Source organism: Anopheles coluzzii, chromosome X, assembly GCF_943734685.1.
Source record: "Anopheles coluzzii chromosome X, AcolN3, whole genome shotgun sequence".
In the NCBI taxonomy this organism is placed as follows: domain Eukaryota; kingdom Metazoa; phylum Arthropoda; class Insecta; order Diptera; family Culicidae; genus Anopheles; species Anopheles coluzzii.
Genome location: NC_064669.1, coordinates 7,851,629 through 7,867,624, shown reverse-complemented (window position 1 = coordinate 7,867,624; position 15,996 = coordinate 7,851,629). Strand labels below are relative to the sequence as shown.

At 53.2% G+C, this 15,996-nt stretch overlaps 1 protein-coding gene across 1 annotated transcript in view; it reads left to right on the top strand.

The window, feature by feature from the left end:
* The window catches only part of LOC120960975 (uncharacterized), a 31,430-nt gene extending 19,547 nt beyond the window's left edge, over positions 1 to 11,883 (top strand). The window contains exons 5-10 of the mRNA XM_049610336.1: positions 719 to 927; positions 3,539 to 5,820; positions 5,900 to 6,108; positions 6,190 to 6,539; positions 7,799 to 7,962; positions 8,030 to 11,883. Coding sequence (XP_049466293.1) covers positions 719 to 927; positions 3,539 to 5,820; positions 5,900 to 6,108; positions 6,190 to 6,539; positions 7,799 to 7,962; positions 8,030 to 11,856 — 7,041 coding nt within the window. The 3' untranslated portion in view covers positions 11,857 to 11,883. The remainder of the gene's footprint in view (positions 1 to 718; positions 928 to 3,538; positions 5,821 to 5,899; positions 6,109 to 6,189; positions 6,540 to 7,798; positions 7,963 to 8,029) is intronic.
* Positions 11,884 to 15,996: the final 4,113 nt, after the last annotated feature.

The window sequence follows — 15,996 nt, the reverse complement described above, 5'->3', positions numbered from 1 at the left end:
GAAAGCGATAGTTGCGAACATTACATAAGGAAGTGGCACAAAGTTGCACATTCGGCTTCAAAATACATACACACACACACACAAGAGAAGTGAAAAAAACGGCATAGAACGGCTTGTCACACCCACACACACACACACGCACGTATAGGGGCGTCCAAACAAACGCCTCTACATCGGTTACCCCCTTTTCTGTTGTTGGTGTTGTGTTGGTCCCCGATCACGATCCCCGACCGCGCCCGCATCAACCTCAACTCCGGGTAAGATGCCCAAACTTCTGGACAGTGATCTCGACTCACCGATTGCGAACCTGATCAAGCGCGGGCCCGGCGCGACCATCAACAACGGCAGCAGCTCGAGCAAGCAGAGCGCCCACTACTCGAACGACACGACCAGCGAGAAGTCGGACGGCGGCGGCCCGTTCGAGTCGATCGTCGGCCGGCACCATCTGGTCGGTGGCGGCGGCGGCGGCGGCCTCGGCGGTGTCGGCGGCAACTCCAACTCGTCGTCCTCGTTCTTCTCGTCCGCGTACGACGCGAAGGACGGGTCGAACGAGGGCGGCGGCAGCAGCTACGGCAGTGCGGCCGTAGGCCTGCCAGCAGGCCCGCCGGCCCTCGGCGGTCCCGGGCAGCCGCCGCCGCTGCCGCCCCAGAGCGCGTTCTTTCAATCAACCGCCACTGCAACCACCACCGCCAGCAGCAACCATCGGGATGGCGGGAAGGGCGCGCCCGCCGCCGGTCCCGAGTCGCGTGTCAAAAAGTATCGCCATCAGCAGTTCAGCAAGAACATCTACATCGGCACGAAGAACGCGGAGAAGTGGGACACGCTCCGGAACGTGCTGCTGTTCAAGAACGATGTGGAGTTTGTGTCCTTTCTGCTCAAGCTGGCGGAGAGCAACTGCTGGAAGAAGGACTCGCCGCTGCTGAACGGGTAGGTCGGTCGGGTTGCGGCCTGTTGCCTAATATCCTCCAGTGTGTGCCGGTTTTATGGGCCCCCTTTCGAGCGAGACAGGAGCGGTGTTAGTAGTGCATCTGCAAGATTTACGACTAGAGAATTAGTCTGACGACTAGATATTAGATGATATATTCAAGATTTCTACACAATATAAAAGTATGGTAAGAGTAGTCTAATCTCCTACTCCAGGCCTTGGTACATGCTAGTGCTTGAGACCCGCGAAAGTTGTTGTGGGTTGGAGCATTCAAGAATATTAAACAGCAGGAATGCTATAACCAAGCGCCATAAAGATGCAGTTGAAGTAAAATGAGCAACAGTTAGTAATGCAGTTTACCAATTTATGACCTCATCAGAGAGATAAAGAGAGAGAGAACGATGAATGCGATATGCAATACGATTCTAGGGACAATAAAAGTAAGGTGTGCACACTCCTCCATCTCCAACATCCAGACCAGGGCAGATAATAGTGTTGCAAAGCCTGAGCGTTGTTATTGAATTTCCAATATGCTGAGTGAACTTTTATGGCGCTTCCAGAAGTATGGAAATCGGGGGAATGGTTTAGAAAAATGCAATAGCATTGATGCATTTCAGGCAAAATATGAGCGCACATTAGATGATCTCATGCAAGTTCTGAAACACGCGGTGAGATCTGCACAAATCTAGGAATCGTAGGAGAGATGAGAAGTAGATTTTAGGACTGATGCCTTTTTAGAGCTCTGGATGACTGTCTCATATCTTGAGCGAGCTTTTATGGGATGTTTAAGACATGGCTTTGTAAGGCATCAAGCTGTGTAGAATGCATTACAGCCGAAGGAGCAATATTCTAAAGATCTAAAAAGCAGAGACCTGATATACAAAAAGCATGAACTAAAGTGAGGTGTGCGTATTGCAATATACAATTCCAATATTGCAAATGCCAAGATAAAATGTAATAATATGTGTAATTTCCTAATGGGCTTTGCTTGCTCATGAAATGGTTGAAATGTGGTTGTTAATGATGCATTTGGTGCAAAATGGGTGACATTACCGGCATCTTTGATTAAGAAAGATGGATAAGAGGTTTTTTTAGAATTCCGAAGGAGCGGTCAGGTTGTTAGAAAGATGGATTGGATCTTAAAAAAAAAACAATTACTCTTGGAGCTGTAAATCTTAGATGAGTGCAATTCGATGCACTTAGATTTCGAGCAAACGGCAGTGACCACGCTCGAGTACATTTGCAGTTTAGTGCCTAAAAGCTATTATCACTTTCTTATCAACTTGAGTGAGCGTTTTAAGTGTTTTTTTCACGACGAGGTGATAAAAACAAGTGAAGTCGAATAAGGCAAATGGCAAATGAGTAACATTAGCGGAAATAGTTGTCCATTTTCCAGATTGCAATGCTGGTGCAATGAGGAAGTATGAGTGATTTCATTGCGAAATGCGCTGTATATGACAGAAGTATAGTGGATGCTTAAGGCCTTTATTGCCTTTTTAATAGCCTGAGAGTGATTGTTATGCAATTGTATTCCTTGAAAAGGTTTCTAGGCACAGGATTCATTTGAAGCAAGAGGAACAACACACCGATTGGCTTTATACATTATGAAGGACTTGTAGTTAGTAGTTGCTCTTGCAGTTGACTGATTTAGGACCAGAAGACTTTTATACAACTTAAGTTATAGAAAACAGTAATTGTAGCAGTTCAGAGCTCAGCTAATACAACAATTGAAAGGATCTTTCGAGTGATATATTTGGATGTACAGCTCCACATATGCTATAGCAATGTTAGTAAACCATCCAATGGTTAAGCATGCTTAAAATTTAGATCTGTTTTCAAAGCTTGAAACAAATGTAGCTCAAAATAATGTCTGCCGATACAGTCCGTCCATGAACGTATCTAAAGAAACTCCCAAACCTCATCTCACTCAATGCCTCAATGCCAAGCTGAGAAAAAATCAACTTTGATGGAGAAATAGCTGCTGAAACGCCTCCTCCGAGTAAAATACGAGTGACTTAACATCTTCTCTTTGGAATATACTTGCTGGCAAGACAATTCTTACTCATCTCCTTGAAGCATACATCCAATTGGTAATGCCGCTTCTAATGGCTCGCTCGCCTCTTTATATTTCTGGACGAAGTTCAGATCTAATTTGAAGCCACCAGTAAAAGATTTTTGTTGTAAACAATAATCATGGCTCTTTTCCGCTTCATGCCGATTCGGCCACCTGTTATTATCAGATAACGAATTATCAGTAATTCGTCAGTGGCAACTGTACAGAAAGGAAAACAAAAGCTGTCTTTCTGCATTGTCGCTGTTCAGGCTCAGAACCTATAGCGATATTTGTCACACGTATACCACGACCTGCTCATAGCCTTTTGGTAACATCTGGAACTAGTGACAGAAACAGTGTTTGTTCAATTCTCAGGTAATCCAGTAGTCAGAGAGAGAGAGAGTAAGAATGGGCCTACTTTAACGACAGAAATTTTAGACCACTAAAGATAGTCAATTTAAAGTAGTCACTAGAGGGAAATGTTTGCTACATTTTCTTACTAGCTTCACTCACTTGACCTGTTTTTCTGCCTTTGTTTTTTTGTTGCATTTTTGAATCAGATTTCACAGTGAAACGCTACCGCTGAAGCCGCAAGGAGCCGCCACCAAGGGTGGGCGGACCAAATCGGGCTCCCGTGGCAAGCATCAGCTGCAGGAGCCGCCACAGGACAACCAGCAACTGCTCGACCAGCAACAGCAGCAGCAGCAGCAGCAGCAGCAGCAGCTACAGTCGTCATCAATCAGCTTCGCCAGCGCCAAATCGATCGGGGGCGCGGGCAAGAAAACCAAGAGAGTACAATTTAACAAGAATGTAAATATTATCCATAAGCTCGAGGACGGCAGCCGGCGCAAGATGGTGTCCTTCGGCGAGAAGGCCCTGGCGGACGAGCCGGCCCCGCACCAGCACGACGAGGACTCCGCGCCCGTACCTGACGACGAGGACGGTGGTGAGGAGGACGAGGACGACGACGACGACGAGGGGGAGGAGATGGAGGAGGACGCGGAGGACCCGGAGGAGGACGAGGAGGAGGGCGAGGACGGCGAGGACGGCGAGGAGGACGAGGAGGACGAGGAGGAGGAAGAGGAGGAGGGCGAGGAGAAGGAGGCGCTGGCAGGGAGCGGGGCGGAGGGCCCGGCCGAGGAGCGGAAGGTCGAGCCGGCGTTCCTCGGCGACGGCAGCAAGGAGGAGCAGGAGCAGTCGAGCGTGAGCAACCACGACGCGTACCTGATGGACGACCTCGTGAAGAAGACGCTGCGCAAAACGCTCCCGCCACCGACCACGCCCGCGTCCGCGGCGCCGAACCGGCAGCAGCAAAGCAACGAGGTGCAGCAGGACTCGATCAGCAGCACGATGGGATCGGTTTCAGAGGACTCCCTCAACACGGAGACGGAGGTGCTGGACTACCGCATCGCGGAGAAGATCAAAACCGAGCTGGAGGAGAAGCAGAAGCTGGAGCGCCGGGCGCACACCGGCGGCGAGGAGCTGCCGACCACGTCCAACTTCTTCGACCAGTGCGACCAGTTCGAGCCGCCGGACGAGAAGCCGCCGGTGCCGGCCGCCCCCAAGAAGGGCCTGGACCGGTCCCGTGCCACGGGGGCGACCGATCGCCCCGCGCACGGTGGCGTACGCAAGCGGGGCCGACGTGCGGCCACGGCCCACGACTCGGCCAACGTCGACCTGCACATCGAGTACGAGGAGCAGGAGTACCGGCCGCTGCCTGGGGCGGCCCGGGGGACCAGCACGGCCGATGGGGGGCCCTCGGCCGAGAAGGCCGCCTTCCTGGGGCCCGCCGGCCGCCAGCTCGGGCTGGGCCCGCACGGCACTGCGCCGGCCGGCCGCCGGCCGAAGGGTACCGGCACGGCCAAGAACAAGGTGTGCACCGGGTGCAGCATCAAGCACGGGGCGGACCAGTGCCCGCTCAGCACGCCGCTGCGTGCGATCAGCAACAAAATCGAGCTTACCCAGTGGCTGGAGCAGAACGAGGACCTGATCAAGAAGCACAAGCTGTTCCTGAAGCCGCCCGGCACCGGCGACGAGCTGGACGACGAGATGGACGACCAGTACGACGAGGACGAGGACGACGACGAGGACGACGTGGAGGACGAGGAGGAGGACGGCGGGGAGAGCAGCCGGGGCAATGGGAAGGTGGAGCTGACGCCCTCCTTTTCCGAGGTGTCGGTGCCGCCCGAGTTCGAGCTGCGGCCCTGCCCGCAGTCGAGCGCCAACGGCACGATCATCAGCAGCACCACGCAGAGCGCCGACGCGTTGCAGCTGCAAAAGCTGGGCCAGCTGGGTGACTCGCAGCCACCGGTATCGCTGCCCCAGCAGCAGCAGCAGCAGCAGGGGCAAGGCCACGACCTGCAGCAGGATCAGGACTCGCTGCTCGACTCCAAGAGCTCCCTGCCACCGGCATCAACGCTGGCCGGGTTCGCCGGCACGCTCGGGGCGGACCGGGAGACGGCCCCCAAGAGCCGGCCGGCCGGCGGGCACGGGCTCAGCATCTACACGACCACCTTTATCGCGAAGTATACGAAACTAGGGCCCCTCACCGGGCAGATTGTGCGCGAGACGGAGATCCAGGACGACTGCACGATGCGCCACATCTTCGAGACGTTCGACGGCGCCAAGTCGACGTACACGAGCACGGAGAACAAAAACTTCTCCAACTGGTTGCGCTACATCCGGCCGGCCCGCAACCGGGAGCAGAAGAACTGCGTCCTGCAGGTGCACGACGGTAGCATCTACTTCGTCACGTGTCGGGACCTGGAGCCGGGCGCCGAGCTGCTCTACTGGAGCAACGACAGCAACTCGGCCTGGGGCAAGAAGAAGATGGAGAAAACGAGTAAGTAGGGGCGCCGGTGGAGCTGCCGAATGATGTGGGAGCCGTGCTCATGATGTCCCTATTTTCTCTCCATTTTTAGACTGCGGCGGCTGCAACCTCAAGTTTGACCATCCGTTCTACTACCGCACCCACTGCTCGGTGTTTCACGATCCCGGCTTCAGCCTGACGATCCGCAAGTACCACTGCAAGGTGTGCGGTGCGGCCGTGCTCGGCAAGGAGAACATCATGAAGCACGCCGAAAAGCTGCACGACGGCAAGGGCGCATATCAGTGTCAATTCTGTCAAAAGGTAGGAACAGAGACGGAGAGAGTAAGAAAGACTCTTAGCAGGCTAAACTGACGAGCAATCCACCCGTTTTTGTCGTTCCAGTTCTTCCTGCGGCTGAACTATCTCGAGATGCATCGCACGTACGGCTGCAGTGCGAACCCGCAGCGCACCCGGCCGCTGTGCGATTTCTGCGGCCGCAAGTTCTGCCAGCCGCAAAAGCTAAAGGTCCACATCAAGCGGATGCACAGCGACATGGCGGACGTGCTGCGCGACTTCCAGTGCAAGCTCTGCTCGAAGCTGCTCGGCTCGCGCGCCGCCCTCCAGCGCCACTCGAAGGAGGTGCACAGCCGCAACTCGGCCGTCGTCAGCTGCCCGCGGTGCCAGAAGCTGTTCCAGAACCGGTCGAACCTGAAGATCCACATGCTGACGCACTCGGGCGTCCGGCCGTTCAAGTAAGTGATACTCGGCAGTCTCTCAAAGAGCCATTGAAATCATTGCTGAATGGTTGGTTTCATGTGAAGTGATTCATCGAGATTTTAATCACGACAGAGAGTTACTGAACTCACGAATGACTCAACTCAGTGTGATTGAGTTGCAGTTTGACGTGGAAAGCTCTCCTGAAGATTGAATTCTCGAAAGAGTACTCGAACTCGAGATTTCACTCATCGAGTTTTCATTCACGAGAGACAGAGAGATAGAGGGAGCTCACGAAAGATTCAACTCAGTGTGATTGAGTTACTGTTTGGCGTTGAGAGTTCAACAACTCACCTCAAGATTGAATTCTCAAAAGAGGTTCCGAGCTCATTATTTCACTCATTGAGATATTTCACTCATGAAAGAGCTGTTGTATTCGAGAATGATTCAGCTTAGTTTGGTTATGTTTGGTTGGCTTGGTTTGTATTGATGAGGAAAGCCTAATAGTTCTCCTCAAGATTGAATGCTCGAAAAAACTCTCAAACTCGAGATATTCTCACGAGAGACGAGATACAGACGAAACTCAAACGATTGAGATTTGACTCACGAAAGAGCTATTGAACTCTTCTAATTCAGCTAATTCAGCTCAGTGTGATTGAGTTGTTGTTAGACGTGGAAAGCGCAATAGCTCTTCTCAAGATTGAACTCTCGAAAGAGCTCGCAAACTCGAGATATACACTCACGAGAGACGAGAAACAGACGAGATTCACGAATGATTCATCTCAGTGTGATTGAGTTGCTGTTTGACGTGAAAAGTTAAACAGCACCCCTCAAGATTGAACTCTCGAAAGAGTTCTTGAACTCTAGATCTCACTCATTGAAATTTCACTCACAAAAGAGCTATTGAACTCAAGGATGATTCAGCTTAGTGCCTGTGTAAGTGTCTGGTTGACATGGAGAGCTCAATAACTCGCCTCAAGATTGAACTCTCGAAAGAGCTCTCAAACTCATACGGTTCCATTCTTGACTCTCATACTAGACTCGGCTCTCGACTTCAGTGAATGGGGTTTAATTCACTGAGCGCATTTCAAGTCGCCCGATAGAGCTACATTGCTAAATATTCCACGCTAAAAGGTTAAAGAGCGAGAGTATAGTAGCTTCTGTCTTACTGGGAATCGATCTCGTCCGGTTGTGTAGCAGCGAACGCATCTAGCGAACAGATAATCGGGTTCGGCCCGCAGGGCTGTGTTGATTACGCAACTTAAGCGTGCTCTAACGAGTCTCCGTACCTTTCCAGATGCGCGGAAAACGAATGTACGGCTGCGTTTACAACCAAGCAGTGTTTGCAGTTCCACTACAAGAAGGTGCACGGCTACACCCAGGAGCAGATGCCAAAGATCGAGCGCAGTGTGGCGTACACGTTCGACGCTTACTCTGGCGGGCTGAACGATGGAATCATTGGTATGCATGTCACGCACCTCTCCCTGGCAATGTTCCAACTTACCAACTGTACGAATCCATTCCACAGATGAGGTCCAGCGTCGGCAGAGACACAAATCGACCGCATCGGAGGAGGGCGGGTACGGCGGTGAGAAGGTGGAGCGGAAAAAGCGCTCACGCCAGCTGGCCCATTTCGACGAGACGTCATCGCTGCAGCACCAGCAGTCCGAGCTTGGGCTTGGGCACGAACCGGTCGACCAGGCGAAGGTAACGCCCCAGCACCTCCAACAGCAGCTGTCGCCTCAGCAGCCGCAGCTCGACTATCCCAGCACACCTCCCGCCGTGCAGCGCCTCTCGACGACACATCCATCAACCGGGCAGCTCGTGCTGCCGAGTGCCGACCTGCTCCAGAAGGACGCCGAGCTGCACCAGCAGAAGCTGCTACGTCAGCAGCAGCTCGCCGCCGTACATCAAGCCGACGAGCAGCAGGACGAGCAGGGCGTGGAGCAGAGCAACGCGCTGCACCAGCACGAGCTGCACCAGGCCGACCCGCACCTGGACGACCCGGTGCTCGGGAAGGCGGAGCAGGAGCAGGAGTCGGCGCTGCACCATCACCACCATCAACAGCAGCTGGCCCGGCTGCCGTCGCCCTTCTCGAACAATCTGCTCAAGACGAAAAACATCCTCGAATCGTTCAACGATCTCTGCCGGAACGAGAGCAACCTGTCGCTGCTGTCGACGAAGATCAGCTCGATACTGAACAACAACCTGAAGGACATTGCGAAGGTGGCGGCGATCGGCACGCCGGCGGGCAGCAACGGTGGCAGCGTGGAGGACATCCGCAAGAGCATGCTCGAGCAGCAGGGGCTGGACGGGGAGAGCCGAGCAGATCGGCTGGAGGACCTACAGCACCAGCAGCACCAGCACCAGCACCAGCAGCAGCAGCAGCACGAGCAACAGCAGCAACAGCAGCAGCATCATCATCAGCAGCAGCAGCAGCAGCAGCAGCACCTGGTCCACCATGCCCTGGCAGACGAGCAGTCGAAGCCGAACAGCCTCAACGTGAGCCAGCTGCATCGGCTCAACATATCAAACCAGCTGGATGCGGGTTCGGCGGCGGCTGCGGCGGCTGCCGCGGCGGCAGCAGCAGCGGCGGCGGCGGCGGCCGCCCTCCAGTACAAGCCGGGCACGGGCGAGGACGAGCTGAAGAGCGTCGGCGAGGTGGACAGCAGCTTCGTCGACATGGCGTCGCTGGCGAGCAACCTGAAGTACAAGGAGTACATCAACGGGGGCGGCAACGCGGGGCTCGTGATCAGCAAGGGCAGCAAGAAGTGGATCAGCGACGCGGACCAGCTGCCGGGCGGGGGTGGAGGCGGCGACAGCGGCGGCGGCGGCCAGCAGGGGGCCGAGCCGGGCGGCATGCTGAGCACGGTGACGGGGCGCGACTTCCTCACCAAGCTGATCATGAACGGGAACGTCAACACGCCGCCGCCGAACGTGGCGGACGAGGAGGAGGAGGACGACGACAACTCGACCATACTGGACGTGGTCGACTCGAACAACCCGAACCAGCAGAGCTCGCACGCCCAGCTCCAGCAGTACACGTCCAACTTTACCGGCCTCAACCTGCCCGACCTGCCCTCCTTCCAGAGCCACGCGTTCCAGGGGCACTTCAACCACCAGACGCTGCTCGGCTCGTTCTACAACAATGCGGGCACGGGCGGGGCGGGCCGCAACACGATCAACACCATCCCGACGTCGGCGAGCATGCTGGTGGAGGCGGCCCTCAACTCGGTCAGCAACATCATCACCGAGGCGGAGATCAGCACGAACCAGGGGGGCCAGAGCCAGGGCGGCCTCCATCTGAGCCACATCGATCCGGCGGCCAGCGGGACGGACGCAACTGGCAGTGGCGGCGGCGGTGGTGGCAACAACAACAACAACAACAACAACAGCCTGTCCGGCGGCACCTTCGCAGCCGGCCCGATCGACGAGTCGGTGGACGAGATGAAGCTGCTCAAGTCGCACCACTTCTCGATGCAGCTCAACTCGATCTCGCAGTACTCGGCCCAGTCGACGAACGACTCGGGCATCCTGTCGATCCGGGGCGCGGGCAGCGGCCGGCCCAAGTCGCGCGAGAAGCTCGCCATCTACGAGGACAGCGAGATGCTCGGGTACGAGGGCCAGCAGCATCTCGGCCAGCAGCTGCAGGGCACGCCGCACAACAAGCTGACGGCGAGCGTCGACTCCGTGCGCAGTGCGCTCTCGCCGGACGGGCAGACGGGCGAGTTTGGGTACGCGGCGACACCGGCCGCCGCGAGCCGGCAGCACATCGGGGCGGGCGGGTCGCCGGTGCGGTCCAGCTCGCGCCAGATCTACGCCGAGCACGATCTGATCTCGCCCGCGTCGACGCCGTCGCTGCCGCGGTACGACTTCGGCCCGACCGATGCCGGCCACTACGGCAGTGCCGGCCGGCGCCAGGACGCCAAAACGATCAGCTCGCTCACGCTCGACAGCTTCGAGTCGAACCTGAAGGATGCGCACCACATGCAGCAGCTGTCGAGCGACGAGGACAACAGCATCGTGATCGCGGAGAACCTGTCCGTCAGCGCGGTCCAGTCGGAGGAGTCGAAGCTGAAGCTGTCGAGCGGGTCGGCGGCGGCGGTGGCGGCGGCCACCAACAGTAACGCGCCGAGCAACGCCGGCAGCGGGGCGGCCGACTTCATCCAGAACCACCAGAAGTACGGCGAGACGGGCCGGGCGCTCGGCGGCTCCAACCTGCCGACCACGGCGGACATGCGCATCAAGTACGGCACCGACGAGCTGGTCGACTTTCAGCGCAACAGCGCGATCGGGGACGCGTCCGACTTCCAGGGGCTGGACATGTCGTCCCGGTCCACCGTGTCCGCCTACCACCACACGAACTTCCAGCTGTCGACGCAGGCGGGCAGCAATCTGCACTTTAACCGCTACCACCATCACATCTACGACATACTGAGCGAGCGGGAGCAGCAGCAGCAGCAGCAGCAACAGCAACAGCAACAGCAGCAACAGCAGCAGCAACAACAGCAGCAACCTCAGCAACAACAATCCCAACAACATCATCATCAGCAACAGCAGGCCCAACAACAACAACAGCAGCAGCAGCAACAACAACAGCAACATCATCAACATCAACATCAGCACCATCACCATCAGCATCAAACACAGCAACAACAACAACAACACACTCAACAACAACAGCAGCAGCAGCAGCAGCAGCAACAAGAATCGTTCCAGCTCGAGCAAACCCAGCTGCAGCATCTCGTGCAGGAGCACGTCCAGGGCCAGGACTCGGACGCGGACCAGTCGGTGACGGTGGACCTGAGCCGCGGCTCCAGCTACCTCGTCCAGTCGCCGCCGACGCCCGCCCTCTCCTACAGCAGCCACCACCATCCGGACATGATACGGATGGTGTCGCTCGATCTCAGCTCCAACACCGGCTCGCACCACGCGGTCAACAATGGGTCGCATCACGCGGTGCGCCACGCCACCTCCTTCCTCTCCACCCAGATACAGCCGGGCGATCACCATCGGCTGCTGGCCGGGGACCAGCTGTCCGCCGCCGGCAACCATCGCCTGCTGGTCAGCGACCCTGCCACGCACCTCATCTTCGAGCAGAACAACCGGCTGCTGTCGGACGCTAGCGGGCAGCCGGCCGCGGCAGCCCCGCCGCCGCCCCCGCCGCGCCACGTCGTGTCGCCGAGCCGTGGGTTCGGGGCGTACCACCATCATCACCACCATCACCATCACCATCAGGTCGGCTCCACCAACTATCACCATTCGATGAAGCAGAACATTGCCTCGCCACCGATCAACCAGCACGGCTCGTCGGCCGCCGCCGCCGCCTATCACCCATTCCCGACGTACTATTAAACTGTGGTGACAGGGGGGGGGGGAGGGAAGGAGTAGTAGCCACACTCCGCAATACAGGATACCAAGGTAGTTGTACAGCTTTTGTCGATGGCACAAAGGGTTGAAGAAAAAAAAACTCTCCCACACACACACATACACCCTCGAATTTTGACTGAGAAAAGAGATACGCGGTCATCTAGTGTCCGTAGAATAAGTAACTGATGTCTACCCAAACAAAGAAAGCAACAACACAAAAACAAAAACAAACAAAGATTATCCAGATTAGTTCGCCGCCATGCAAGGAGAGCGAACGATAAAGCGGTTGGCGAACCAGTATTGATGTGTGGGACGCGGCGTTCCACTTAAAAGTTAAGTCGCTAAATTGTCATCCTGCTCTTCCGCAGCCCTGCAGCCCGACCAACGTGGGGAAGCGATGCTTGATTTTTTAAGTAAATTCAGCACCTAATTCAGCACCGTAACGCGTAACGCGGCGTTACGTTGCGCTGCGTCGCGTGGGTGGAGCTTCTTTGCAGCCGTGCGCCGTGCGCTTCACCGCTAACCGAGGGCTTACGCAGGTGTTCCACTTCATGATGGTGGACTTTTTTTGCACAAATAAAAAAAACAAACATAGAGATCAACTCAACCCGCAAAACGAACGAACGGTGATTACGTTCTGAGCATCAAAAGGAAGGTCAGAATGAAACCAAATAACAACAACAACAACAACCGAAGCAGAAACAAACAACACACAAAACGAATAGTAATTTAACGGTCCCACCAAATGTTGCAAACTTAACGGCGCATCGTTCAAAACCTCGAAAACGATACTCTCATACAAATAAAAAAAAAACAAACTACGAATATTAACATGCACCAAATGAAACATGAAAAATTGCATGCAAACAAAAACATACAAACAATACGAATCAACAACAAACACGCTGTCCTGTATGGCTGTATAGCTGCACAACCGATCGGATCCCTTCACAATCGCCGGACTAACGCGCGAGCTCATGGGGAGTCAGAGACATCGGAGGAACTGGTCAAAGCTGCGCGGTACTGCGCAATATTTAAGAGATGCGGCTGGGATCGGACATACTCTCTCTCTCTCTCTCTCTTATCCTTACACGAAGTGTAAATGTGCCAAACAAAAAAAAAGAAGAAGAAGAAGAAAACGATACTCATCACATCCACATCGCAAGTTCAAGCCCTTTAGTTTAGTTTCCTTTCCGGTTGTGGTTTGCTCAGCTATCTCAGGAAGGATCGCACGCATGCACACAATATCCAATGCCAGGCCAGCACTCCTCAGCGGGAGTTCAGGTTGGTTAGTAAGCGTTAGTAGGCGTTAGTAACGTTTCCTTTGCTTTTCACTTGTTGCCCCTTGTTGCTCGATGGTAGGTAGGAACGCACAGTACGCTCGAGCGCTTACTCGAAAACCGAAACGTATCATTTGTACAGAGAGGTGCGCGGGCAGCTACTAGCCGGTTTGTTAAATTTGTCGTACTAAATGAGAGCATGAAAGAGAGATAGATAGAGAGAGAGAGAGAGAGAGAAGGGAAGAAGGAGAGGGCGAGATATCTTACAAACTTCAGTGTTATACCAACCTTCCAAGCATCCAACCTTACGACGGATCGCACTCCTTATTGTACCCACCCAATTGTTGTTGCTTTTCTAAGTGTCAGTTCAGTACCATCCTGGCCTCCTTTTCTGTCCCGTCTACTTCAATAATTACTAAATAGAATTTGTGTGTGTTTAACAATCAAATGGAAACAGATACCGATTACAAAGAAAGTAAAACAAAAAAAAAAAGAAAGAAAGAAGCAAAACATAATAAATACACCTAATCCTTTTACAGATTTAAGGATCTAAGAAGCATTGTAGAATCACATACACGATGGTAAAAAGGGAAAGAAAAAAACACATGTTTGATGAAGTATATTACTTACTACTGGTTTAATGTGAATAATAGACATCAAGACTACACCGGCACGCGGTGTGTGTGCGTAAAACAGAATTTATAGGAAGAGAAAGTGGCAGAGAGCAAGGAATAGAGCAAGAGAGAAAGGTAGAGGGATAGAGAGACAGCGAGAGATACACATAAAACGATAGCCATAAAAAAAAAAACACTGTCAACATGATAAGAGAGGCGCAAAAGGGAGGAGAGACAAAAAGCAAGTAATGAACAGAGTAGCGCTGTCCTTTAAAAAGGCCAAGTGTATTATAAATAGATCGTAATAAATATATATAAAACTAAGCACGTGTTACTAAGTGGGGATTGGATTGGGATAGACGACACTTGGCAATAAGTAGTTGTTAATCTTCTTCTGGATAATAATGCAATAATTTAACTGTGGTAGTGTTGCAGTTTGCACCGGCAAAGAAATTCACCACACCGAAGAAAGCAAATCTTAAACGTTTCAATCGATTGTCTACCTAACATCTGATGGCTGATGAGAATGAGCTTTGAAAAATCCTGGATGCAGTCTTACAAGCCCGTCAGTTGATTGCGATGGATTATCAAAACAACTTTTCATCAACCAAGGCGTTGACGTTCCGCCATGATCACCTCCGCCATTCCTGAATTGTGCAAGTGTTAAATTACTTGGTAACGGTATGTAACACTGGAACGTATCCTTCGCTAATCTCAAATGAGCGTTACGTACTTTATGATCGATATCTATTATGACACATAGGTCGAAGCATTCGACAAAGGTCGAAGTGATGGGAAAAGTTGGCAAAAATCTGAAGCGGGCTACGAAAATGTCGGAACCGATTCCGGAAGGTAGGTTCGACCAGCATTATCCGGAGTCGGAGCCGGCCAGTGTCGGAGTCGTCCGGAGATAGCCGGTACACGGATTTTATCGCAAAGCATTGTGGTCGTCGTTAAACGCTATTCTTAGAAACTAAACGAAATTAAATTACAGAGTTGGGCAAAATTAACAACAAAGCGGACCTGGCACCGGACGGTTCGAACAAATTTCGGAACCAGTTCGGAGAGGTTAGGTTCAATCGCTTACGTCGGAACCGTCTCCCTAAAGTGTTTGGAGCGTTGGTGGAACCTCTTGTTACACTGGCAACAAAACGATTTGCCCGTTTTACGGTGTTCAAGTGTTTTGAGGTGTTGGCAGTGGACTACGATCTCTCCAAAGTAGTTGCTGAAATGAAATTTGATATTTTTTCTTTGTATTTTTCCATTGTTTGTAAGAGCTACACTAAATATAGACAAATAAAAACTGACCCATAATCAAAAACTGCACGAACTAAGGCGCAGTTCACTTGGCACTATGTGATCGATTAGTCTTGAGCTATGACTTGTTGTTGTATCCATAGTAGGTATGTGGTAGGCTCGGTCCATTTAGGAATTGATCCTATAACGGGCATTTTGTTAAAGTCGTACGTAAATTTACAAACAATAGTCAACTACTATTCCAGACGATTCCGTACGATTCCAAACGTTTCCGACAATTCCAGACGATTTCAACGATTTCGGACAATTCCGGAGAATTCTGAACGATTCCGGCGGTCCTAGTGATTCCATTTCTCTGGAGTCGAGATCGGAAGTAACCTTGTTCCGGATCCCGGATCCGGATTCGGAGAACCCATCTCTAATCCCGACGATCCCGACTCTAGTTTGATTCTGATTCCGGCTGACTCCGGGCGACTCCGACTCCAGTCGACTCCAACTGCAACTCCAGAGGACTCGGAACTAACAACTAGCAATTACCGGAGTCAGATCGGAGTCGTGGGAGATCCCTAGAGAGCCCATCACTACATCCACTTTCTTGCGACATGAGGCATTGAAACAGTGCGTTTTTTGGAGAGAATCGAATGGGCCCTTTGTTTGTTATCTTTGGACTTTTCCCAACCTTTTTTGTTTATCTACATCACCTCTATCTCAACTGAGTCATTGCCAGCCGTATGGTAAACGCCCGATTAGCAGGAGGTTTTAAGCCACACGTGCGCATTCAACACCGTTTCGTCCGGGGACTCTACCTCAAGTGCTCTACTCCACTTGTTAAATGCCATTTCTCTGCCTCACCACCTCCCCAAGGTAGCTCCACCCCTCCCCCCAGCAACCGTGAGCAGTGAGTGCGGAAACCACGTGCTTTTGCGTGGGGATTTGTTTTCGTTTTGCGAGCGCTAGGGCACTCACGCGCGCGC